At 34.8% G+C, this 24,350-nt stretch overlaps 3 protein-coding genes across 3 annotated transcripts; 1 reads left to right on the top strand and 2 right to left on the bottom strand.

The window, feature by feature from the left end:
* Positions 1-1,010: 1,010 nt before the first annotated feature.
* On the top strand, positions 1,011-15,334 carry LOC133182036 (uncharacterized). Its single transcript, XM_061316742.1, has 17 exons — positions 1,011-1,096; positions 1,472-2,061; positions 4,149-4,214; positions 4,329-4,441; positions 4,862-4,889; positions 4,982-5,208; positions 6,064-6,341; positions 8,145-8,289; positions 9,111-10,210; positions 10,305-10,356; positions 10,591-10,677; positions 10,910-11,112; positions 11,336-11,489; positions 11,941-12,048; positions 12,557-12,666; positions 13,005-13,110; positions 14,419-15,334. The coding sequence occupies exons 2-17, from the start codon at positions 1,509-1,511 to the stop codon at positions 14,713-14,715; spliced, it is 3,627 nt and encodes a 1,208-aa protein (XP_061172726.1). The 5' UTR covers positions 1,011-1,096; positions 1,472-1,508; the 3' UTR covers positions 14,716-15,334.
* A 108-nt stretch (positions 15,335-15,442) lies between these two features.
* On the bottom strand, positions 15,443-20,444 carry LOC133182038 (isoaspartyl peptidase/L-asparaginase-like). Its single transcript, XM_061316743.1, has 6 exons — positions 20,212-20,444; positions 17,220-17,362; positions 16,911-17,071; positions 16,069-16,229; positions 15,888-15,998; positions 15,443-15,782 (listed from the first exon to the last, which is right to left on the bottom strand). Exons 1-6 carry the CDS (start codon positions 20,414-20,416, stop codon positions 15,580-15,582), a joined length of 984 nt encoding a protein of 327 aa, XP_061172727.1. The 5' UTR covers positions 20,417-20,444; the 3' UTR covers positions 15,443-15,579.
* Positions 20,445-23,772: 3,328 nt separating this feature from the next.
* On the bottom strand, positions 23,773-24,244 carry LOC133183453 (uncharacterized). Its single transcript, XM_061318411.1, has 2 exons — positions 24,012-24,244; positions 23,773-23,926 (listed from the first exon to the last, which is right to left on the bottom strand). Exons 1-2 carry the CDS (start codon positions 24,223-24,225, stop codon positions 23,835-23,837), a joined length of 306 nt encoding a protein of 101 aa, XP_061174395.1. The 5' UTR covers positions 24,226-24,244; the 3' UTR covers positions 23,773-23,834.
* Between the last annotated feature and the right edge of the window lie 106 nt (positions 24,245-24,350).

Below are 24,350 nucleotides of genomic sequence, written 5' to 3'. Positions count from 1 at the left end.
GCTTTCTTTGTAAAACTATTAATTGGACTTGATCTCATACCATGTACCCATTATAGCCGTGACATGTTTGGACACTACGATAATTATTATAAAATTAATATTCTTTTACATATTTTAAAGACAGTTTGATAATTGGTACAAAAAGTATATTCAAATATTTAACATTATCAAGGTCACCGTATGTGCCCCCCCCCCCCCAATCATTTTAATAAGCTTTAAAAAAATATATCACACAGTCATTTTTATGCTTCCTAAAAAACCGACTTTACAGACCAATTTATGAACATGATTGACGGTGAAATCCTACATTTTGGAGAAATTAACGGTCTATATTAAGTAAATATAAACACGCTATCCACATTTTAAGTCCATGTGAACATCTGTGTGTAACATTTTATGTAACTTTTTAATCAATTTAAAAAAAAAGGGGGATTTGGGATTTGATATGTGATGTACCAGTGAAGTTTGAAATAAAATTTTAGTTTCCGAAAAAGTTTCGAATATATTCGACTGTCGTTCGAATAATGCAATCGAATTTTCGACTAAAGAAAATAAATATTTTGACATCCCTAATATTTTTCCTAATTTTTTATAATGCTTGACATAAAAAAAATCCTCCAGTTTTTTTTTCTAACCCTCACAATTTAACACAGTTCCATCTTTCTAGTACAATTTTAAAATGCATTAATGTATCGTGTTCCGTATTTAGAATCTTTATTAGGATTTCACTTTTTCCCCATACAAAAAAATATTATAAGAAAGACAACTCTTGCTGATGGATGTAGACTTTCATGGAGTACCTCTTTCCACTTACATTTTCGTAGAAAATGCACTGGCAAAATGTTTATTGTCATTCTCTTCTTCGATAATTTAGCTTAGAAACCATTTATGGCATGCTTGTCTTTATTTTCTCTATATCTCTTTAAACGGCGTCATAACTACATTGCGTAGTACGAATCACTCGGGGTACGAGTCAACTTGTTTTGCGAAGTTTTGATACTTCCGGTTGTACGCACATTTTAAAGTTTCAAGTTTCATTCTTTTATTCTTGTTTTTCCAGTTGAAGAAGTATATAACATTGAAAATAAAATGCAAGGTAAACAGTTTCATACCTAAACAATATGACTGACTAAATAATAATTTCATTTTATTTTTCGATCTTGTTTGTAAATTGCTAGAAAATGTGAGCAGCGATGCGAAACAAATTGTCACTGACCGCTAAAATCAACGTATCTTTTGTTTTATGCCTTAAACTAAGTCACATCTATGCCAGTTAAGTCGTTTTGGTTGTGCGTATCAGTAATAAGCTCGTGAAAAGTACACTCAGTCCTCAATTGTATATATCTATATTCAGCCTTTTTCTTTAATCGTCGATTGGTGTAGCAAATAATAACCCAGTAATTTTCTGAAGTTATTATATTTGTTTATGTGGAAATGATTATATATGAACAATTTTGCATTTAATTTGCAGCTTAACAATGAGAGCAAAACTCTTTAAGTGAAGAGCCATGGCAGATATAATGAAGCCTTTGTCAGAACCTACAAACAGCGTGGATACTGTCACAAATGTTGGAGACCAGGTTCAGTCTGTTGATGCTACAGAACAAAGGCAGGTTGAATTCACTGGTAATGATGAGGACACTAAATCAAATACAGAAGATGTCAGTAATGATGGTGTAGAAATTGATGAACCGAGTGAATCTGGCAAAGATGAAACTGATGGAGATGCAGGTGTAGGGAAAAAGGACAATGAAATTGATTTAAATTCAGAAAATGAGGAGAGTAAAAATAATGAAGATGATACATCTTTTGAAGATAAAGACAAAGATTCAAATGTGAATGAATCTGTTAATGAAAAGGATAGCATGGTGTGTGAAGAGGTAGCTGGGACTGAAACACAAACAGAAGAAGAAGAGGAGGAGGAAGGGATAGAAATAAATGAGAATGACATTGTCAAGGCAACTGATGTCTTTGGAAAGGGAAAACGTCAACATGTGAAAAAAGTGGATGGAGAATATACTGACAATTTTGAAACTAGAGACTCAACTCCACAGCGACAAAGTATTTTTTATTGTTAATCCTGAGCTATAAGCTGAAGTCAGCTTTACTGATCACATATTGTCTATCTTCCAATTGTCTGTGCATCCTTTGGTAAACTGTACACATTTTTAACTTCTTGTCTAGAAGCATTCCCAAGTATCAAAGCAGACATGCAACAAAGCGTTTTCAGGAAGTGATGTTGAAAATTTGGTTGCTTCTTTTAAAAATCTTCTCAAGAAATCCAATGAGTTAAAAAAAAAATACCAGTAATTGAAAGTGTAGCTCAAAATTGTTCAAATCATGCCCCCAGGGGTTTGTGGGGGGGGGGGGGATGGGGCACCATAGGATATCAAAGTTTTACTTGGGGAAATATAGGAACAGATCTTTAAAATCTTTTATGAACAACAGGGTTATGATGAGTCATACAGTTAGTTTAACAATTTATCCTTAAAAATTAATATACATTTTTAGCAAGACATAATTTTAGGGATTTTATAATGCCAATAAGACAGCTATTACCAAGTTAGTCATAATCAATTTTTAGCAATCTCAATGTCCTTGTTAATAGTGCCAAAATTTTAGTCTTGCTATTAACTCTGCATATAAAGTTTTAAGAATAGGCAAGCATCTTCATGTATTCATTGCAGGTTGAAATATGTATGAATCATAATGACATGAATACCCCATATATGGGTAGGGGGGTGGGGCCACAAAACATGCAAAAGGAAATCAAACTTTTTACATGGGAATACATATGGAGGGGGGGGGTCTTTAAAAATTTTCTCAAGAACCCTGGGCCATGTTAATTAATATGCAAGCATTCCAATGTAATATACATGTGTACATTCAAGTTTGTTCAAATCATAGCCTCTGGAACAATGATGGGGCTAAAATAATGAATCAAAGACTTGCATGAGAAGATATATCAGGGCAACACAGAATCATTTTAATATGCAAACATTCCAAAGTTGGATGGATTCAAGTTTTCTAAAACTATGAACATTGGAGTAGGTTGAGACTAAAATAAATGAGCAGACTTTAAATAATTCATTTCAAGTACATGTGAATAGTATGTACAGTATGCTTGGATAAAAACTTCTCCAGATCAGGGAATGTTCATCCTCGCAAGCCAGGGGTCCTGAGTCAACACGTTGCTGTTGGACCCCTGGCATATTTCATTCAATATTCGTGGGCTTGCTTCTCTCATTGAGAAGCACCAATCAAATTAAAGCTTTCATAAATAGTTAAATAAGGATTCAGTTGACACGTCAAATGCACATGTTACAAGCTGTTTATCATAGAATGGCTTAATGTGATTGGTTGAGATATACGAAAAACAATCAAGATTTGTAATTTTTCCGAAAGTCGTGGCTAAGTCAGCCCACAAATATTGAATGAAATATGCCAGGGGTCCAACAGCAACATTTTGACTCAGGACCCCTGGCTTAGTCGTGACCCTGAGCTGTGGCGAGACCATAATTATTATATGGGATCAAAAATGGAAATGGGTATAAAAAGGGTTAAAAAGCTTTTTAAAAAAAAATTTGAAGAACAGCAGGGCCGAATGACTTGCTGATTAATGATATATTTGATTGTAATGTACAAACAGTTCTTGAAACACACTGTGAAATCTGCTAGGCCTGAAGTCCAGATTTGTATAGTTATCACAATATGCAGAATCTTTTTAATAAAAAAAAAAATCACAGGTCAATTTATTGGATAGGTGAATTAATAAATTTACTGGTCCAAGCAAATATAGATCTACTAGTTAAATTCATGTTTCTAGAGAGAAGGAAAAATAAGACAACAAATTTCATTTTATTTCAAGCAACCAAAGTACACATATTTAAAAAAATATATAATTTACTAATTTTACCAGTTGGTCTCCCTGATTTCAAAAACTCAGATATTTTCCTTTGATAAAAAAATAGTCATCTCTGATGAAATTAACTGACACTGGACTAGTGAGTAAACAAGAATTTCATATATTCGTACACTGTTCATAAGTTGAAATGTCACATAATTTATGCTTTTGTCACATATTCTGATGCTGTATATTATGATAAAAAACAAAACTGTGTATAATAATTATTAAAAATGTTTTGCAGCAAACAGAAAAGTTAGCGTGATGACAGAAGAACAAAGAGAACTTTTACTGAAACCATTTAAAGAAGGTAAGAAGTACATAGATAGGATATATGAAAATCAAGGTTTGTTCAAATCATGAGAGATTTGAATTAACGGTAATCTAACTTTCTGATAAATAAAACAAATTTTAACATATTTAGGCTGGAGAAGAGAAGTTGTGTTCAGGAGTACATACACCCCTGTTACCAAGCACGGAGCCATGAAGTCTGTTCCAGCTGATGTTTATTACCATCCACCAGAGGGAAGGAAATTGGTAAGATCACAACAGTCTATCATATGACTTCATAAATTTTCCATTTCATTCAGTGGAAATTTTTGAAGTTGATGCTTTAAAAGCACTGTAACCCTGATAATAATGATTGACGAATGAGTAAGAGTCCTCAATGTTTTCGCCTCTTAAATGAGATTTGTTAAATACTAGTACCATACTTGACCATAAAGATTTTCACTTGCCAAATTTCAAAAATTAAAAAGATAATTGTCATCTTTTTGATCTGTATACAGAACCACTATTATAGTTTAAGATTTATTATTTGTGTTCATTTTGGTCTGTATTTTTGGAGGTTTGTTTGTAAGACTGTGTGTTTCTTTCTTCATTTTAACAAATACCAGATCTGGTACTTGTATTAACATCCTTAACTAAAATACCAATCATTTTATTCATTTTTTATAGAGATCAATGGTTGACATAACTAAATATTGTAAGTATAAATTTTGCATATTCAGTTGATATTGAATCTTAAATAAAATTCATGTAAAATTAATCCAGTATATGAAATTCTTTTGATTTTAGTGGTTATGACCAATTCAGATTTGACCATAGACAATTTTTCATTCCTACGCAAACCAATCTTGGAGCCTCCTTTTGAGGTTGTTCGATCCTCAGGGTCAGTAGGTCGAGGTGGTTTTGGGTCACCGAAAACACCAAGACTGAACAAAGAGTCTAAGCCACAGGTTGTTATAGAGCGAGATGGAGAGGAAAAGGAACTCTCAGATGGAGGGCAGATCAGGATTAGTCAGGTCAGAGTTTTAGAGTAAGCGATACTCTAGAGAAATTGTTTTTGATTTGTGAACTTGTGGTCTCTTTTATTTTACTTGTGTTAATGAAATTTTAAAAATATTGGCATATCCATGTATCTATCAGCAGTCTGAAGTGTACAAGATTAGGACTACAAAATTGGAGATTGCACATGTGCATGCAGACAAAATTTGCTGTTTCACAGGCAAATTCAGTGGTGTGTCAGAAAATTCTGCAATCTTGTCATTACTCTTTATTGCTTTTAAAAAGATTTTGAAGGGCTCATTTTTGCATTTTTTATTTTCTGTTTGTGAAATAAAAAAAAATAAATTTGGTAATTCTTAAGTTGACACTCAAGATATGATTTACAGTAAAAACAAAAAATATAGTTTGAAGACATAAATTTTGGAATTAAAAGGCAAAATAATTTAGCTTTTATGACATTTTATGAAACGGTAACAATTCTATGACAGAATTTTTCTTACCGGGAAATGAACTTGTCAACATGAAAATGATAGACAAAATTAATATTTTACTCGGTTTCTAGACAATATAATTTGCTGATGTTTGGTCAAATAATAAAACTCACACCTTAGGGAAAAAAAGATATTTATAGACTCACTTTCTGCCATGCATGGCAATGGCAAATACTGTTTTGAGAGTTCACTCCATCTGGTCCACCAGCAGTTGATGCATGTATATTCTAACTATGAATACGTTTACAAACTTAAAAACAGTCATAATAATTCTAACTTTTCTATCAATTATTCAAGTCTAAATAAATTTTTAATGTAAATCTTATGTTTAAGGACATGTAAAGATATTCTTTATTGAAAAGTTATTCTTTTTTTAAGCAGGCTGGATTTATTAGGAGGAAAAGAGGAAGGCCACCAAGTGGAATTAATAAAAATTTATTGCCACGGACAGGAATACCTCGTAAAAGGGGAAGACCACCCAGTTCAAAGACAGTAGAGATAATCAAATTATCCAGTGGGGATTCAGAGATACCCAAAGTGGAATCAACTGACTCCTCTTCTCCCAGTGAGCCATCCCCCAAACGGTCAAAACCCACAGCAAGAAAAAGTACAACGCAAGGTGTACCAAAGCCCTTCAAGCCAGCTAAACAGATTGAAAGGTATGGTAATAAGCAACTGAATTTGTTCAGCAGAGTAACTTCAAATTTGCATTTTATGTTTATTAAACATATGGTGTGTTCATAAGGATATTTGCCACATACATGTACCTGTATATTTGCATATGTGAAAATGTTGGTGTTGTTGATGTTGTTGACTTTTTTAAAAATTCTGAAGTTGTACTTGTAGTTCCTGATAAATGCTATGATCATTTCATAAATTAAGTGCTGTGGTCCTTTGCCTCTGTGTATGACAAGTTTTTAGCTCTTCTGAGCCAAAGGCTCAAAGAGCTAATGCTATGGCCATTTGTGTGATGTGCGTAAACTTTTTAGAATATGGGCCATAACTCAAGAACCCCTCGGCCAATTATTGTCAAATTTGTCACAGGGTATCCTTGGCCCAAGGGATCCTGTTTATACTCAAACTAGGGTTGTGACCCTTAAACAAGGGGAGATAATTAAGTGAATAAAACCAAAAGTACTGGTTGCTAAAAAATCTTCTTCTCAAGAACCACTGGGCAGATTATCACCAAACTTACATAAAAGGATGAGGATATGTTGCAGATTAAAAAATTTTCAAGGCATCATCCTGGGACAAAGGGCATGGTCTCAAGGTCACTTCAAAGTTGACCAAAAATTACATTTTATTAAAATGTTGTCAGTTGTTGAATCTAAGGACCTCATATCATGTTGACTAAAAAGTAGGTCACTGTGACCTACTTTTTAAATTTTGCAGCCATTCTTTTTAAAAATGATTTAGAGGCATATTTTGAGCAATTTAAGGCCTATGATCATCAAACTTTGTCAGTTGATGCATCTTGGGAGTAGGTCGACCGAAAAGTTGGTCACCGTGACCTACTTTTCAATTTATTTGACTAATTAAATATTTCGGGTACTAATTGGCTTAGAATCATCAAACTTTGTCATTTGATGCATCTTGGGTCTTCGGAGTAAGTCAACTGAAAAGTAGGTCACCGTGACCTATTTTTGAAAATATGGCTTTAATAAAATATTTCGGGTACTAATTGGCGAAGAATCATCAAACTTTGTCAGATGATGCATTTTGGGTCTTCAGAGTACGACAACTGAAAAGTAGGTCACCGTGACCTACTTTTGAAATTTTATGGTTGTATTAAATGTTTTCGGGTACTATTTGGCTTAGAATCATCAAACTTTGTCAGTTGATACATCTTGGGTCTTTGGAGAAAGTTGACTGAAATGTAGGTCACCGTGACCTACTTTTGAAATTTTATTGCTTTATTTAAATATTTTTAGGTACTAATTGGCTTAGAATCACCAAACTTTGTCAGTTGATGCATCTTGGGTCTTCGGAGTAAGTCGACTGAAAAGTAGGTCATTGTGACCTATTTTTGAAAATTTATGGCTTTAATTAAATATTTCAGGTACTAATTGGCTTAGAATCATCAAACGTTGTCAGTTTATGCATCTTGGGTCCTGAAAGTATGTCATCTGAAAAATGACCTACTCTCAGGTACTAATTGGCTTAGAATCATCTTGGGTTCTCAGAGTGTTTCATCTAAAATGTAGGTCTTGATGACCTACCTCTGGAATTTCAAGGGTCTATCTAAATATACAGGATATTTAGAGGCTTCAAATAGAAGTGATAGGTTGTACATTTTATCAGAAGAGTGATTCAAGGCCCTTGGGCCTCTTGTTTTATGCTAAGACCTTAACTTATAGATTTTTTTTAAAAAAGAAAATTGCTAATTATACTAGATTTTAAGATTATGTCAGACAGGAAGCTTTACTCTGCATTAATGATAGAATGATTTGTTTCACATATAGTGCTGAAAATTTAGAGGAACTGTGCAACTTAAATTGCCCTGGGAGGAACTTGGTGCCCCCCTCTCTACAGTGTCTTGTCTGTCTCTGTCTGTTCCATCCGGAGTGTGTTAACACGGACCCAGACACAGAGGACTTCGTTTGTCTGGTCAGTAGTCTGTGATTGCTTTTGTAATACACTACACATAAACATATTGAAAAAAAAAATTCACTGTGTGTAAATACTGTGATCTGTAGAACTTCATGTCACTATGTGGACTGTGTAATGTAAATTAATATTTGGTAAACACCATCTGTTATATCTAGTTAGCAAACATTATAAGGAAAAGAATACATGTAGGTTCTGTGTATTTCATTCCTAATTGTAAAACTTTGTGTTATAAGTAAAGTAGAAGTCGTTTAGTACTATTTAGCGAATTTATGGACATACACATGTAGCAAAGTTTTTTGGAATCCTTGGCAATATTTTTAACAATTCCTTGTAAATTTTAACGGATATAACGAACTCAGATATAGCAAAATTACAGATATAGTGAACTGCTTTTGTGTTCCTTAGAGACAAAAATTAATGAAATATACATTTTTTGTAGCGAATTTTCAAATATCTTGATTTTTAAAATATTGAACTGACACTATTTTTGTAAGTATTTTAAATGTGAAATTCAGTCTATTCGAAAAAATTTTGAAATCCAAGGTTACTTTTGTAGTTAATACTTCCCAAAATACATTTGGTAGTCATACTGAAGGGAAAAAAATTATACTTCAAGGTTGCTATTTATACTTTAACAAATTCGTTATACAGATATAACGAATTACGAATATAGCAATATAATTTCGCAGGTCCCCATGACTGTCCGATAACTGATTTTTACTGTATATGCAGTGTTTTTAAAAAATTTTTTTTTGTTCATTCTATATAAAAGATAACCTGTTTTAGTTGATTTTATGATTACATATTTATTCGAACAGAGGTGTGTTACGGGATCTGCGGCTGTAAAAAAACCGAAGCCACAGACGGTCAAGCTGTTCCCAATAGCGATGCAGAACATCAATGGTAAACCCATCTCAGCCAACATTCCAGTGATCAAATCCATAAGTGCTACCAGATTAACCCCAGAAATCCCTGTTTCCTCCAATTCCATTACCACTACTAGTACAGTCAAAGTGAAGCAAGAACCCATGGATACAGAAGACTACGGTCAGGCAAAGGGAAAAAATGCTGTCAGTTCCACAACCATGGGCACTCTGAAGAGTGTTCTTGATAAGAGATCTATTGTTGTGACAACTTCTCCCATGCCTGTATTACTGAATTCTTTCAGTGGATCACAAGCAAGCCTAGCCTTTAATGGAAGTAGTCCTCAGATAAGTGTCTCTAGTAGTAACGCATTAGTTGCTCCAAACCCTGCAGCATTCACAGCAATACCAAATCTGCCCATCTTTAATCCATTAAATGCACCAAATTTATTAAATCAACTTCATGTATCTCCCAACGTTGTCAACCAGCCAACAGCTTTTACATCTGCGAAAGTAAATTATTCGTTACCAAGTATATCTCCTGTAACTCAGCCGCCTCCGAAGCTGACGGCAGCTCCCACACCCAAATCTAGCCCCGATAACAGTGGCATCGAAATAACTCAGACATCGAAAAATGGCCAGTTATTAACATTACCTAGTGCTGTGGCAAAAAGACTAAATCTCAAGCAGCCTTTGGCACTGAAGATAAACAATATGCAAATAACTGTTCCCCCATCCTGTCTTCTAGTGACAGCTGATGGACTTAAAGTGTTCTTGCCCCCCAAAACATTTCCTGTTCAACTAGGGGAAACAGCAAAGCTGTGTGTTACAGTAACAAATGACAAATCATCCTCTCCAAATACTAAGATAAGTGTAAATATTGGCAGCTCTACTCAGAAAGAAAAAACTGATTCTCCAGATTCAAAGAAAAGCCGTCCACAAAGGCAATGGAGGGCAGGAATTAACCCAGCAAACTGTCAAATCAAAAAGTTATATGGAGGATTTGACTGTATGCTGTGCATATTTCAGTATCTCAACATGCATGATTTGGCAAGGTAAGATCTAGTCATACTTAGGTCATTGAAATAGAAGAACACAATTTATCAACATTTATACATACATGTTTTTTAATTTTTTTAATTTGATTAGAGTAAGTTTGGTTTGTCGAACATGGAGAGCCTTGGCACAGAGTCCCATGCTTGTAAGTTAGTTATCACCAACAACTTATTACAATTGGTTATCTACTAGCAAGAAAATTAGAAAAAAAAGTCTGAAATGACAGTGTAAGCATGGTTGCTTGGCATTTAACACTAACATATTTTCTGCAAGGAGATCCCCTACTTTGTTGAATGTCCATGACTGGTTATAAATTTTAAGATGATTATGGATGCTAAGTTTTTGTGCATTTAGTAAGTTGCTCAATATCTATAAATAGTGGCAAGAGGTAAAACTCAGAAATGTCAGAGTGGCGGACTGGAAAAAGGCTGTCAGATTTCTCCTCCAAAGAGCTGCCCATTCTTTGGTAAATATTGTATTTTTAAAATATGTATGTGTTTAAATTTTTATAAGTTTTTGGCTGACTTTGTTATTAACTCAGATTGATTTTGAGATACCAGGAGAAAACTACAAGAATTTATTATTATCATATATAGAATAAATCCTGTAAAAATAGAGGCAGCTAGAGCCTGCTGCTCAATGCTATCTTGTATATTACAGTATGATATTGTTTACATTAATAACTGTTAAAATTTCAGAATTTACGAGGCCTGGAACATTATGAGAGTCGCAATCACACTTGGCATCAGTTTCTGTCTGTGTTGCCTCAGTTAACCTGTATACAAAACATTCACTTTGGCCTGGTTCCTGGCTCTGTTTTACAGCACGTCTGTGAGAAGATGCCTCATCTTGAAGTGTTCACAGCGGAATGGATCAGTGACTATGATGATGAGCAGAAATGGTAAACACAAAAAACTAGATACTGTTCAACAATTCTGTTTTCTTTGCTGCGCTGAAATCAGTTTTTTTACATAATAATTTCATGTGTATTTTTTTAGAATTTGACCTTATATTGATTTATCATCACAAAATTAACTCTCACACTAGAGAATTTGTAATAGATTTGCAGTTACTGGTAAGTACCTGCTCAAATTGAAGTTGTAATTTATTTTTTATTTTCACAGGGACCATGTTACTAAACTTAATATAGGAAAATTTAGCTCTTTGCCAAATCTGTCAGAACTAAAGCTTCGTGGAGTTGTTGGGTTAGCTTTGCCATCATTTACCTTAAGTGGAGGGCTTGATGATCTCTCATCTTTGAAACAACTCAGAAAGCTGGTATGTTGACATAGTCAATATTTTTTCATGACATATAGTTGATATTTTTTCATGAACTGTCATTAAAACAAGAATGAAGAAAAACTGTGAAGAGGATTTCTAGTTATTCTTGTTATGAAACAAACATTCATCTTTTAAAATGATGATTATCCTATTCATTGTCTCAAATAATACCGATTCCAAATTTTAATTCAAGCTACAATTACATGTATATTTGGGTGTAGATGCAGATCTTCAGAATATAAATTCAGTTTTTTCAATGGGTGGTTCTGTAGCTCTCTGGTTGTTCATCCCAATTTATTTTTACACCATTGTTTTACAGTCTTTGACAACCTTAACCAATGCTGAGGTTTTATATAAATGACTGGCTAATCTTTGTGTTGCAGTCCTTGACAACCATGTCCAGTGTTGAGGTTTTTATTGAAATGTTTGGCTACCCTTTGTTTTGCAGTCTTTGACAACCTTGACCAATGTTGAGGAGTCTGAGTTTGCTTTTCTAGAGAAGATGGAGCAGCTGGAATGTCTGGAGCTGGGAGATTGTCCGAGATGGACATCCAAGGTAAGTTAAACCTTGATATTAAAGTGTTCTGATTAGGGTAAAAAGCACAGTATTATAACTTTGTGCCTCAGTCATGGGTGTAAACTGGTGTATGTACATACAATGTATGATTAAATTAATACAGGTGTAAATTTAAATTTTTTTTATATTCTGTCTTTATTTCAAGTGATATTTCAAAGGAATGATACAGAATACATGTATTTATGAATTTACTTACTATTTATGTGTAACTATTATTATAACTATCGTTATACCCTATATCTGCACTTGTTTATAAGGAGTGAGGAATATAGGTCAAAAGTTCTACAGAGCTTATGTTTACTGCCATACAAATTTGGCTTATAAAAAGTAATAAATTTTCTGATTCTGATGAAAAGTATTTGTTATCCAAAAAAATAGACTTGATGAGAAGACCAACAATAACTAGTCTTGATAGTATTCACCAGTAGTAAGTAGTTTTTTGTTTTACATTATATATATTACAAACTATCCATTTATTGTGATACAGACATACTCTTTGTTCTCGAATCTGAAGAATTTGAGAATCCTTCGGCTTGAGAATGGTGGAAACGTTGAGAGTGATGAGGGATTAGGGGAAGCACTCAGCCAGATCAAAAGGTATGTAAATTATAGGGAACTAAAGATACCAGTATATATAGATTTATAATGTTGTGGTTCTTACACATCAAATGTAGACACAACCATGCCATTCAATCTGATTACATCAGACTAGCACTCAGTATGATCAGAAAGTCCATTAATTATTGTAAGTAGAAGATTTTTGGTATTTTTTTTAGCTTGTCTGTTAGATTTGTCTGTGCCTAGTAACACCAACTTAAATGAAATATATATTTATTGTCTGAAAAATAAGGAGCTTCTTAATCACCTAGTGATATGACACTAGAACTGGTAAACTTCCTGTTTCTTGCTTGCTGACTTGAACCTCTTGTTTGTAGTTTAGAGAGACTAGAGCTGATCATGTTTGTGTTACCAGAGACTGTCAAAGGATTGGATCACATCAAGACCCTAGTGATCTGGCCAAATACTCAGAAAACTTCACCTGTGAGTTTACTTTTTCTAATGTACAGATTATATTTTGAGGGTTAGTAAGGTCATAGTCTTCGTCTGTAAATGCAGGAACAGATTTGCTAATAGCATGCATACAAGGTCCCACATACTTGATTTTACCTCCTAACATTTTTGCAACACAAAACGCCTCCAGATTTGAAAGTCACTACATTAGGAAAAGGATGTTAGAGGGAACACTGTTCATTGTTTATGTCATGCAGTTGGAGGTCAGTAGGTCAAGATCATTTAGGTCATACTATAGAGTCCTGTTTGACCATGTCAGTATTTTTATTTGCTACAAATATGACAGTTTCAGGAAGAGTACATGGTTCTGATTTACCCTTTTATGCTTATTTTAAAATTCTTGCTTTCCTAAGACACGTTAATGTATTAAAATTGTGTATTAAAGCCAATAAATATATTCACATAAAAATGTTTTCAGGTTTACATTTATAATGATAAACACTATACATTGAATATCTTTTCTACATTGGATACAAACAGATGCTGTTTTAATTACATGTAGATTTTAACCTTCTGTAGAAGCACAAATTTTCTTGGGGATAAAATTTTGTTGAATCGTCATCTAAAAAGGTTTCATGGGCATTAAATTTCGTTGTTTCAAAAGTAACCCTATTCAATATATATAGTCTTAAAAAAGTTCGTGTGGGATTTAATTTTGTTGCTAATTGTTAACAACAAAGTAAACGAAATTAAATCACCAATGAATATTTCTGCTTTTACAGTATTTGAAATACATCTTGTAATCTTCTTGATGGCTTTATTTGTACATGTATTAGGTAGATATACGGCATAAAGACAACTGTAAACATACTGGTGGTGCATAATATTTTGATACCGCGATATATTGAACCGGGGTTCAATATATCGCATAATATTTTGAACCCAGGGGGTTCATTTTTTTGCTGCGATATAACAAACCCCCTTATAAAATATTGAACCCAGAGGGTTCATAATATTATGGTTATAATATATTGAATCCCCTACCCTTTTAATTTAAGAGGGAGGCCAAGGGGGTTCAAGATATCATGACCATAAAATATTACGGGGTACATTAATTTTGTCAATCTTCCTCTTCATCTGATTAGCCTAATAATCGTATAAATGACATGTATGAGGTTTAATCATATATTAGCCTGTATATTAGTCTGTACATGAATAAGTGGACAAGAGGCAGTGCAATATACAATAAAATATGATCACTGCTAAAATGAGTATTTTTACAGTATATGATCTCCAGTGGTTTGCTTGCTAAATACTCTTGTGTTTATTACACTGTAGACACCAGGAAAGGTGAATTCTAATATGTTGAAGATGGTGTCAGGACTAAAACATTTGGAGAAGTTAGAGTGGGGCATTATGAACAACTCCAGTACTTCCATTATACTTGATAATGAAACTTCAAACACTGAATGGATACCATTCCTTCCAAACACAGAGGAGACCAGTCCAGGTGGCAGCTCCACAGCAGAGTACATATCTGTCATCCAGTTCACAGCCAATCTTACAAAAGCTCTCCCAAATACGAGAATCAAAGTCTATAATTCCAGTGTTATTCAGCAAGAATCTGAGATGTAGTTCTTAATGTACATGTGTACCATTCAGCTACAATTTAACATAAAAGGATTACCAATAAGAGGCATGAAGAGCCTCCATAAAAACTGAAGTCTGTCACAGAAAATGACAGTGCTCTGCAGTATCTTTTTCTGGGGATGGACATACAACATGTATAATTGTGCAGTTATTCTATTTCTCTTAATTGTTTAAGAGTCTGTGAGATGTGATGCCATTTACTGAAGTGAGAGTTCTATGGTGTTGTAGTGCTGTGTAAAATATAAGTGGTTCAGTTATATGTCCTTGCACTCATGACATTAATTAACAATCAGCCTTTTCTTTGAAAATGGCCGGATAAAATGAATTTTTAAAATATCCACATACATGAACATTGCAATTGATTATTTACAGTTCAGAAATTGTGTTACCTTAAAAAATTTTTTTAAAGTTTTAATAAATTGTAATTTGATTTAATTTATGTAACTAAGCTCAAACCAAAATCAGTTATATTATTACAAGTATTTACACTATGATGAACAAAAAAATGCTGTTTTGTCATGCAGATTTTGTTTCATTTTCCCATTTAAAACTATCAAAAGATTCTCAACAATTTTTTTTTCATGTATAGGCACATTAATGGACAAATGACATGAACAAGCTACAAATACTTATATAAGATTTTTTTGTCTTTGTTGAAAAACAGTCTCCTTAATATATATTGTTTCATATTTTATTGTAAATACTTGCATGCATCATGGTTATAGTTTAATAGTATTTTTCTCATTTTTAGAAAAAAGTAAATTTATTAACGTTATCCTTTGCTTTCTTTGTAATGATTGTTGGTCATATCCCTGTTGTATTAACAGCACCAAATTTGATAAACAGTATCTAGATGTCTATGACAAAGTCTTCACCACAATTTAATCCATAGTGAAGTTTTTCAGCTTTTATCCACGCCCAGGCCATGCGTTCTGTGGTGAAATGTTTCCCAATATCTCCATCCTTACTGACTGCCACCACCCCACCAGAGCCTTGTACACGTGTGGTCATTTTCTTAAGTGCTGCCTCAGCGGCTTCTTGTGCTGACAGACCTTTACAGTCAATGTGTATAGCAATTAGTATATTTGACATGACAACAAACATTTACTTACGGACTTAAAATACTTCAATGTTATAACAAAGAAATGAGTATTCACCCTCCTCTATACGATGAGTAACCTCCCTTGCCAGACATACTTTGGTGATTGACTCTCCATGACCTGTTGTCGACACAGCCCCTGAATCATTGTCAGCATATGCTCCAGAACCTATGAATAAATTACATTTCACATAATCATCAAAATTAATCAAGATGATCTCTCTATTACTTAAACATACCTACAATTGGACTATCGCCAACACGTCCCGGTCGTTTCGCTGTGATGCCACCCGTTGAAGTGGCAGCCGCTGTGTTGCCAAACTTGTCTAGAGCCACCGCCCCCACCGTGTCGTGACCTATTGTGTCACATACGCTGGAATCCACTGGAGTTTCTTCAGCTCTAAAATTACCGAAATTGGAGTGATTAGTTGCTTGAATTTCATCTTAAATATTCTGCATTTATAGTTGAACCTCTACAACATACGGTACACTAGTGATCTTGAGGACTGAAATATGTGATTAATGTAATGGCTTCCTAAATAAATATCAACTCAGACCCCAGGAAGCAATTTTGGGGGGTAGGGGTGCAACCAAATATTTTCAGTTGGCATGGGGGGGGGGGGGCACTAGACGTTATAATTGAGAGATAGCAATGTTTTCTACAGTATACTATTACATCGGAAAAATTATTGCGGGGAACCTCCCCCCTCCGGCGTCTTTTGGAAACGTCTTGATCAACAGCTATTTAAACGTGCACGTGCACAAAGCACGCACAACACAGCTTGGTCTGTACTTTCATTGTAGACCTATTGGTCATATATGCGTGCACACAATCTCACTGTGTTTATAACATAACTTTTAATTTCGGATATCAATTTTAATTCTGACCCATAGAACTGTTTCAACAGAAAAGACCTATTCCAAACCTATCATTGTAGTTTTCAAAGCATAGCAGGTATTTATTTATATGATATATGGTTCATATAAATTACTTCAATGAATTTAAAATATATATTTTATATATATGTATAGGGACTGACGAAAAGATAAATATGTAGGTTTTTTGCATAAGACTATGAACCTGTTTCTAAAGAGCACGTTGACGGTAGTTTTGAATTTCATAAAATGGCGCCATTCCTCGCGAGCATCTTCTGTTACCAGACTGTTTGTTGGTACTGTACGTATACCTATCTCCTCGGCAAACTCGTTGGCGCCTTTTCCAACCAGGAGAGTGTGATCTGTCTAGGAGAGAATACAAACTTACCAGATCTTACCCAATTTGATACAAACTTCGTACTAATTGATACTGAGATGTATACTAGTGTTCAAAGTATTTAACGGAAGTGAAATTCCGTGATATAAACTTAAAAATTAATGAAGATGATCTTACTTTCTCCATAACCGCCCTGGCTAGAGATACTGGGTTCTTTATGTTTTGTACACAAGCAACAGACCCACACCGAAGCAGTCGTCCATCCATAATTACCGAGTCCATTTCAACCTCTCCCTTAGTGTTCAAAACTGATCCTGTACCTTGAGAGAATGCATGAAGTACAGTATATGAAATATGAAGTATACAAAATCTAATTCTCTTAGATCACCATAAGTTATATACGTATGACATATTGTCGTTTTGTATATACTGTCGTCGGCGACAATATGTACTTACCCTCACTGCACATATTGTCGTCCATCGGTCATATTGTCGCCGTCTGAAAAGTTACACATGTATACTTGTCGCTGACGACATTATGTGCCTACCCTCACTGCAGATATTGTCGCCCCACAGATATTGTAGCTTTAAGATTTTGTTGGGGTTTTTTTCTGAATGTAATTGGTGTGTAAATTACACTGACGTGCCTCGTATGCTATTTCATGTAGCGCGATTGCGACGGTACATATTGTCGTCCCGTTCATATTGTCGCCGGCGACAATGTGTACCTACCCTCACAGCACATATTGTCGTCCATCCGTACATGTCGCATGACAATGCTTCCATATAAATACGATTAATCATTGCTTTGCTGTTCTTGAGAAGATTTTTAAAGAATTTTCCTAAACGTTCCTCTGTAAAACTTTGATCGCCCATTGTGGTCCCACCCTAGCCCCCCCCCCCCCCCTCACAGTCATGATTCAGAAAAAAAAATTGAATCTACACTACCTGAGGATGCATCCATATAATCATCACTTATCATTGGCTTGATGTTCTTGAGAAGATTTTTAAAGATTTCCTGTATACTTTGACCGCCCATTGAGGCCCCACCCTACCACTGGGGTCATGATTTAAACAAACTTTAATGAAGCTTTCACATCAGTATCGACTCTTCTGGCCCAGTAGTTCTTGAGAAGAAGATTTTGTCAGATTTTTTCCTATATATTCCTATGTAAATCTTTGATCACCTATTATAGCCCCACCCTTCTCCCGGGGGTCATGGTCTGAATAAAACTGAATATACACTTTATACGGAAGCTTTCACGTAAGTTTTAACTTTTCTGCCACATTGATTCTTGAGAAGGTTCCTTATCAGAAATGGAACTAAATTCGCTTAGTAACAACGCTGTGTCGAAAACACTGTATAGGGAATTTTAGGGAATGAGGCAGGTTTAAAATGTGCGTTCAAATAGATTTTCTTCTAAATGGGTTTTCTATTTTGTAGCAACTTAAATTCCTTGCAGTTGGTTACCCTGAATTATTGCCCCCCCCCCCTTTTTTAAATTTCTGGAAATATTAATCCCTGATTTCACTCTACATTCTTTGTTAATGTTGTCGCTGCAGTCCGATAATATATTATTAGACTGGTAATTATTATTATCGGACTGCTACAGGTAAACTTTTGGACTGTAACAACAATTAAGGCATGACGCCACAGCAATGTCTTAATTTTTTATTAAGCCCCTAAATACCTACACGTGGCTTAGTATATATTAATATATACGAAGGTTTGTGACGGTACATATTGTCGTTCTGTACATATTGTCGTCGGCGACAATATGTACCTACCCTACTGCAAATATTGTCGTCCATCGGTACGTGTTGTCGCCGGCGACAATAGGTACCGAGACGAGCCTTTTTTCCTCCTGCATAATGGTCGACAATTAAAATGTACAGTCACGCATCCGCACATTTTGTCGTCGGCGACAATATGTACTGTGATCATTTGCACATTTTGTCGCCGATATATTGTGTTGAAGAATATACTACCCGGTAAGGTCATGAAGAGAGAGAGAGAGAGATATATTGACACATACACACACAGAAAGAGGGATAGACAGACAGACAAAAGTACAGATAAATAAGTAAACAAATTATATTTATTTAGCATTACTCGCAATACTTTTGGGAGGGTTTTGGTCAGAAAATTGTGTCCAGGATTTGTGTATACCACTATGATATGCCTAGGTACCAGAATTCTCGATATATCTGATAAATCAGCCTATTCTTTTATTCTCGTTATACACTAGGAGATTGAATGTTAATGTTTTTGTTCAGTAGTAATGATTATCTGGAAAATATTTTTGCGCTATTCTTATACATGTGCCGATATAATTGGGATAGGGGTCAACATTTTAGTTCAGCTCAAATGAGCTTTTTTTTTTGATCACATTTTGTCTGTTGTCCGTCTGTAAACTTTTACATTTTCAGCTTCTTCTCATGAACTGACCAATTTGAACCAACCACAAAACATCCGTGGATGAAGGGGATTCAAGTTTGTTCAAATGAAGGACCATGCCCTCTTTCAAGGGAAGATAAAAGAATTAGTGAAAATTTAGTGGCTCCATAACTTTATTCCGCGTAGTGCGTGTGTGTGTGTGGAGGGGGGGGGGGGTTATAGTAGCACCATTCAAGGTAAGATTATTTTCTTGCCAGTGGAGGTCAGATTATTTTCAACAATTTGGAGGACAGATTATTTATTTCCAAAATTACCTGCCCCCTCCTTCAGAATCAAATGGTCGTACCCTATCCCTCGCAGGGAGGGGGGGGGTTAAATTTTGAAATTCTGTACCTGTCTTGTAGAGTATAATGGAACATGATTATATATGGTAAGGGACAGGCACGTAGGAATGGGGGTAATTTTGCCAATATATAATATACAATAGAAAAAGAGATAATTATAAAGATTTTGTCCCTTCAATGATAACGTTGAATGACTTTTTCTTCTTGTCAAGAAATTTCTGCCCCCCCCCCCCCGGGTCAAACTAAAATAGCTAACTACGGGCCTGTGGGATTTAAAATATTATGAGTTTGAATCAAGCAAGTACATTTTAAACTTCTTCAATGCTTGTCGCTTTTTGGGACGTTCTCTGTGTCCGCTGTCGCCAAACGTAGATTTTTTCCCTAATGTCAATTAACATAATTCATAGAGATCTACATCATATCAAACCTGCATCAAAAGCCGGACAGTCCTCCATGACCAGGACAGCAGCTTCCACTGCGTCCACGGCTGTCCCTCCTCTTCTCAGGACCTCATACCCAGCACGCGCCGCAAAGCAGACACCGTCAACACTAGCAGACGATAGTTTGTCCGGGATAGCCCAAGCTCCACCATGGATTACCACAACGGGTTCGCAGGTCGAGAGATTGGCCATTTTCTTACTGTTTAACTGGAATGTACTCTTAAAAGTTTTCTACATAAATTATATTATTAACTCCTTTAAATAGATAAAATGAGAACAGGTTAGTTAAACAGGTTAGTTATAATTTAAATATTAATTATACATACCTACCTGTCCCTACCATATAGCGTCTAGCTTGGTCTAGAAACTAGGTCAGCAGGCTTAGGCCATGTCAATTAAATTATCCTGTTTCTTGTTTGCTACCTTAACTATCACACAACAAAAGATCCCTAAAGACCTTACGAATTCGGTCTTACGTAATCTTCAAATAAATGAATTAACAACATCAACGATTGGATTGTAAACGTTGCGCGAAATATTTCAACTGAAGAGAGCAATAATTCAATTAAATTGCATTAATTGAATTATTGCTCTCTTCAACTGAATTGAAGCGCGCAATGATGAATTATTGCTTTTTCCGATACATATATTGAATAAAAGATATCATTAATGCGAGCAACAATTCTTTTTGAAAAAAGCTGCAAAGCCCTTAAGGCAAAGGGTTCAATATTCTATCTATGTAATTTTGTATTTGTTGTTACTAAATGCGCTATTTGTTTAACTAAATGTAAAAATGTAAATCATTATCTTGAAATATGTGGCACATAGCTGTATATTCGTGGTTTTTTTTTTTTCAATAAAAAGCAACTATATATATAAAGTTAGTAATTTTCTTCATTTCACATATCCGGTAACTCAAATACACTGTAGTTATATACTCAGTAGTAGTATTTGAAGTGTTGCTCTCTTTAAAAGTATTTTCGCGCGCATTAATTCCTCTCATAAAATCGTATTAATAAATTATTGATACCATGGTCTAAATTTATTTTTGCGAGAAATAATTTCACCATATTGTTGAGCGCAACAATTAAATTATGCATCAGATGAACTAGTCCGAAATATCTGACGTTTTCCTGGCTTTTTTTCCGATTTTGATATTTTATGTGCCAGGAAAACGTCAGAACCGGCGCCATTAAGGAAACTGGAAATTTCGCCTTCTCCAACCGGAGTTGATTTTCGATACTTGCCAACCGAATTTAATGCCAAACTCACAATTTACCGATAGCACAATGCTTTTAGTACTCACCAATATCGATGAAAAGAAAACATCACTCCGCATTTCGACACAGGACTTGTAAGATTTTAAAATGCACGAAATGAAAAGAAATCTCGACAGTTAGATAAAATGTTTTCATCGGATTGTATATTTTATGAACGAACCATAAAAACGATATTGGTGAGTACTAAAAGTATTGTACTATTGATAAGTTGTGATTTTGACATTTAATTCGGTTGACAAGTATCGAAAATCAACTCGAGAATGCCGCCTCCGGTTGGAGGCGGCGAATTCCCAGTTTTCGTAATGGCGCCGGTTCTGACGTTTTCCTGGCAAGCAAAATATCAAAATCGTAAAAAAAGCCAGGAAAACGGTAGATATTTCGGACTACAGATGAACAAATGCGCGCTTCAGTTTTAAGTGATGAGAGAAAAATAATACACTGTATATAATTAATGCAGGTATCAAATCAAGTATTCAATTGATGCTCTTATGAGTCAATTCATTATTGCTCTCATTGCTGAAAGTAATATTTGATTTGATGCGGGCATCAATTCAATTACTGTGCACAAAAATAGAATTAATATTTGTAGAGATATCTTCAGTTATTTCAGTTTATGTGAATTTGGCACTCCATAAATTAAACCAACTGTGAAAATTATATGAATATTAAGAATTAAAAGAATACGTATTTATTGGGAAATGACTGGATATTGCCATAGCGTAATTTATGAATGGATTTCCGTGAAAATAATCTATTTCCTGATGAATTCCTCACTTCCTTTTTTTAATTACAAAGTTAACTGCGCCTCGACTTTTCGAATTTCTAGTTATGATCAAAGAATTCGCTTTCTATAGGACAGGCCCGTAGGAAGCAATTTCAGTTGGGGGGGGGGGGCACAGCCATACATTTTTCAGTTGACAGTTGAGGGGGCACTACCAAAAAAAGCAAAAAAAAAAAAAAAGGTCATCAGACGTTTTCATTGAGGGGGCACAAGTATGTAGTATGTCTACTATAATAATCTATATATCGGCAAAATTATTGGGGGGTGCCCCCACCCCCACCCCCGGTTCCTACGGACATGTACGAATTTTGGATGTTTGATTTCTATTGTCTACAATTTTGTCATCTGTCCAACACAATTTTAGCTCAACTGAGCCGAAAGCTCAAATGAGCTTTTCTGATCACCTGTTGTCCGGCGTCCGTCTGTCTGTCCGTCTGCAAACTTTTCTATATTTCCCACTTCTTCTCAATAACGACTGGGTCAATTTTGAACAATGTTGGCACAAAGCATTATTGGGTAAAGGGGATTGTAAATTGTTCAAATGAAGGGCCAAGCCGCCTTCCAAGGGAAGATAATCAAGAAAAGGCAAAAATAGAGTGGTTTTATTAAAAAATATTCTCAAAGAACCACTGGCCAGAAAAGGTGAAAATTATGTGAAATCTTTCCAAGGTAATGCAGATTCTAAGTTGTTCAAAACATGGAATAAGGTGGAGCTACATTAGGGGATCAAAGTTTTACATTGAAATAAAAGTGTAGGAAAAAATCTCTAAAAATCTTCTCAAGAACCACTTAACTGCATGGAGAAGATGAAACTTATATGTAAACTTCCAGAGGTAGTGTAGATTCTAAATTGTTCACATCAGGACCCCCAGGGGTAGGACGGGACCACAACAGGGAATCAATTTTTTACATTGAAATACATGTATATAGAAGAAAGTCTTTAAATATATTCTTCTCAAGAACCACTGGACTAGATGTGACGAAGTGCAGATTCTAATTTGTTAAAATCATGTCCCCAGAGAGTAAGGTGGGACCAAAATATATATGAAAAATTTTCTCAGGAACCACTACCAAAAAAGGAAGCATATGGAAAAGCCTCCTGAGATAGCATAAATTCAAAACTGTCAACCCCCCCCCCCCCTCCTGGAGAAGGGTGGGGCCACAATAGGGAATAAAAGTTTTACATTGAAATGAAATTCATGTATATAGGACAAATCCATTAAAATCTTCTCTACTGATCATGAACTAGAAACTAGAAACACTGAAATTTATGTGAAAGCTTCCCAAGGAACTAGAAACACTGAAATTTATGTGAAAGCTTCCCAAGGTAGATTCTAAATTGTTCAAATCATTGGACCATAATAGGAATCTCAGTTTTACATTGAACCTTAATAACCTTCTAAAAAGCAGTGCTAAAGTTACTCAGATGAGTGTTGTGTCCCATCCAAGTAATTCAAAGGATATAGTAACAGTAGAAAAAGAAATAATTACTAGAATTTTATGAGATTTATTAGGTTTAAGATAACAATATGGCATTTGAAATTTCATCTCATTGTTTCAGTCTTTTAGCATGTGGGCCATTTGGTTCAACAGAATCTTCATCTTCATCATCATCACTCATATCCTCGTCTACATCTGACTCTGAAATTAAAGATAACATAATTATAACAAAGAAGCTGACATAACAAGAAATCATGATGATCATAAACAGTGAATTCAATCTTACCATTCGTTTTCGATCCATTGTTTACATTCGTAACACTTCTTTCTTCTTCAACTAGTGTCGTAAGGTATCCATTAACTTCATTTTGTAACTCCACACAGTTTTTGTGTAAATTATTAAGGCTTACTGTTGAGTTATTTTTACCACATGATTTGCTAAATCGTTTTGTTTCGCCTGTTTTTACCGTCACTATTAATTCCAATGCTACCTCACTCATTTCTGTTTTCACTTTTCATTTCGGATGCTACAGTAAGTCGTACAAGTAATTTGAATGTTTTGACAGTATATTTTCGATAGATTTGTTTAAAGAGGGACAATGGTATGTATAATTTTTTTTATAGT

Source organism: Saccostrea echinata, unplaced genomic scaffold (assembly GCF_033153115.1).
Source record: "Saccostrea echinata isolate AGI-Se365-2 ecotype Australia unplaced genomic scaffold, CSIRO_AGI_Sech_v1 ptg000009l, whole genome shotgun sequence".
Classification (NCBI taxonomy): domain Eukaryota; kingdom Metazoa; phylum Mollusca; class Bivalvia; order Ostreida; family Ostreidae; genus Saccostrea; species Saccostrea echinata.
This window is presented reverse-complemented; position numbering and strand designations above follow the sequence as displayed.